The 200-nt window shown below is 72.0% G+C and overlaps 1 protein-coding gene across 1 annotated transcript in view; it reads right to left on the bottom strand.

Annotated features, from left to right (window-relative positions):
* The window catches only part of LOC119591026 (protein tailless-like), a 9,361-nt gene that overhangs the window by 2,992 nt on the left and 6,169 nt on the right, over positions 1-200 (bottom strand). The window contains exon 4 of the mRNA XM_037939756.1: positions 15-196. Coding sequence (XP_037795684.1) covers positions 15-196 — 182 coding nt within the window. The remainder of the gene's footprint in view (positions 1-14; positions 197-200) is intronic.

Below are 200 nucleotides of genomic sequence, written 5' to 3'. Positions count from 1 at the left end.
CAAGAAGCCCCTGCTCCTCCCCCCCCCCCCCCAGGCTCACCCGGCCGGAAGAGGATGAGCGCCTTCAGGCACGCGTACTCGGTGTGGTCGACCCTGAGGGCGTGCAGGCGCGTGATGATGTCCCTCATGGCCACCACCTCACGCCCTAGCGCCGCCTGCTGCTCCGGCGACGCGCCCGACGCCCGCACGAGGCTCCCTGT

The sequence above is a fragment of the Penaeus monodon genome, chromosome 28, assembly GCF_015228065.2.
Source record: "Penaeus monodon isolate SGIC_2016 chromosome 28, NSTDA_Pmon_1, whole genome shotgun sequence".
Lineage (NCBI taxonomy): Eukaryota > Metazoa > Arthropoda > Malacostraca > Decapoda > Penaeidae > Penaeus > Penaeus monodon.
Note: the sequence above shows the minus strand (reverse complement) of the source record. Positions and strands in the feature narration are given on the sequence as shown.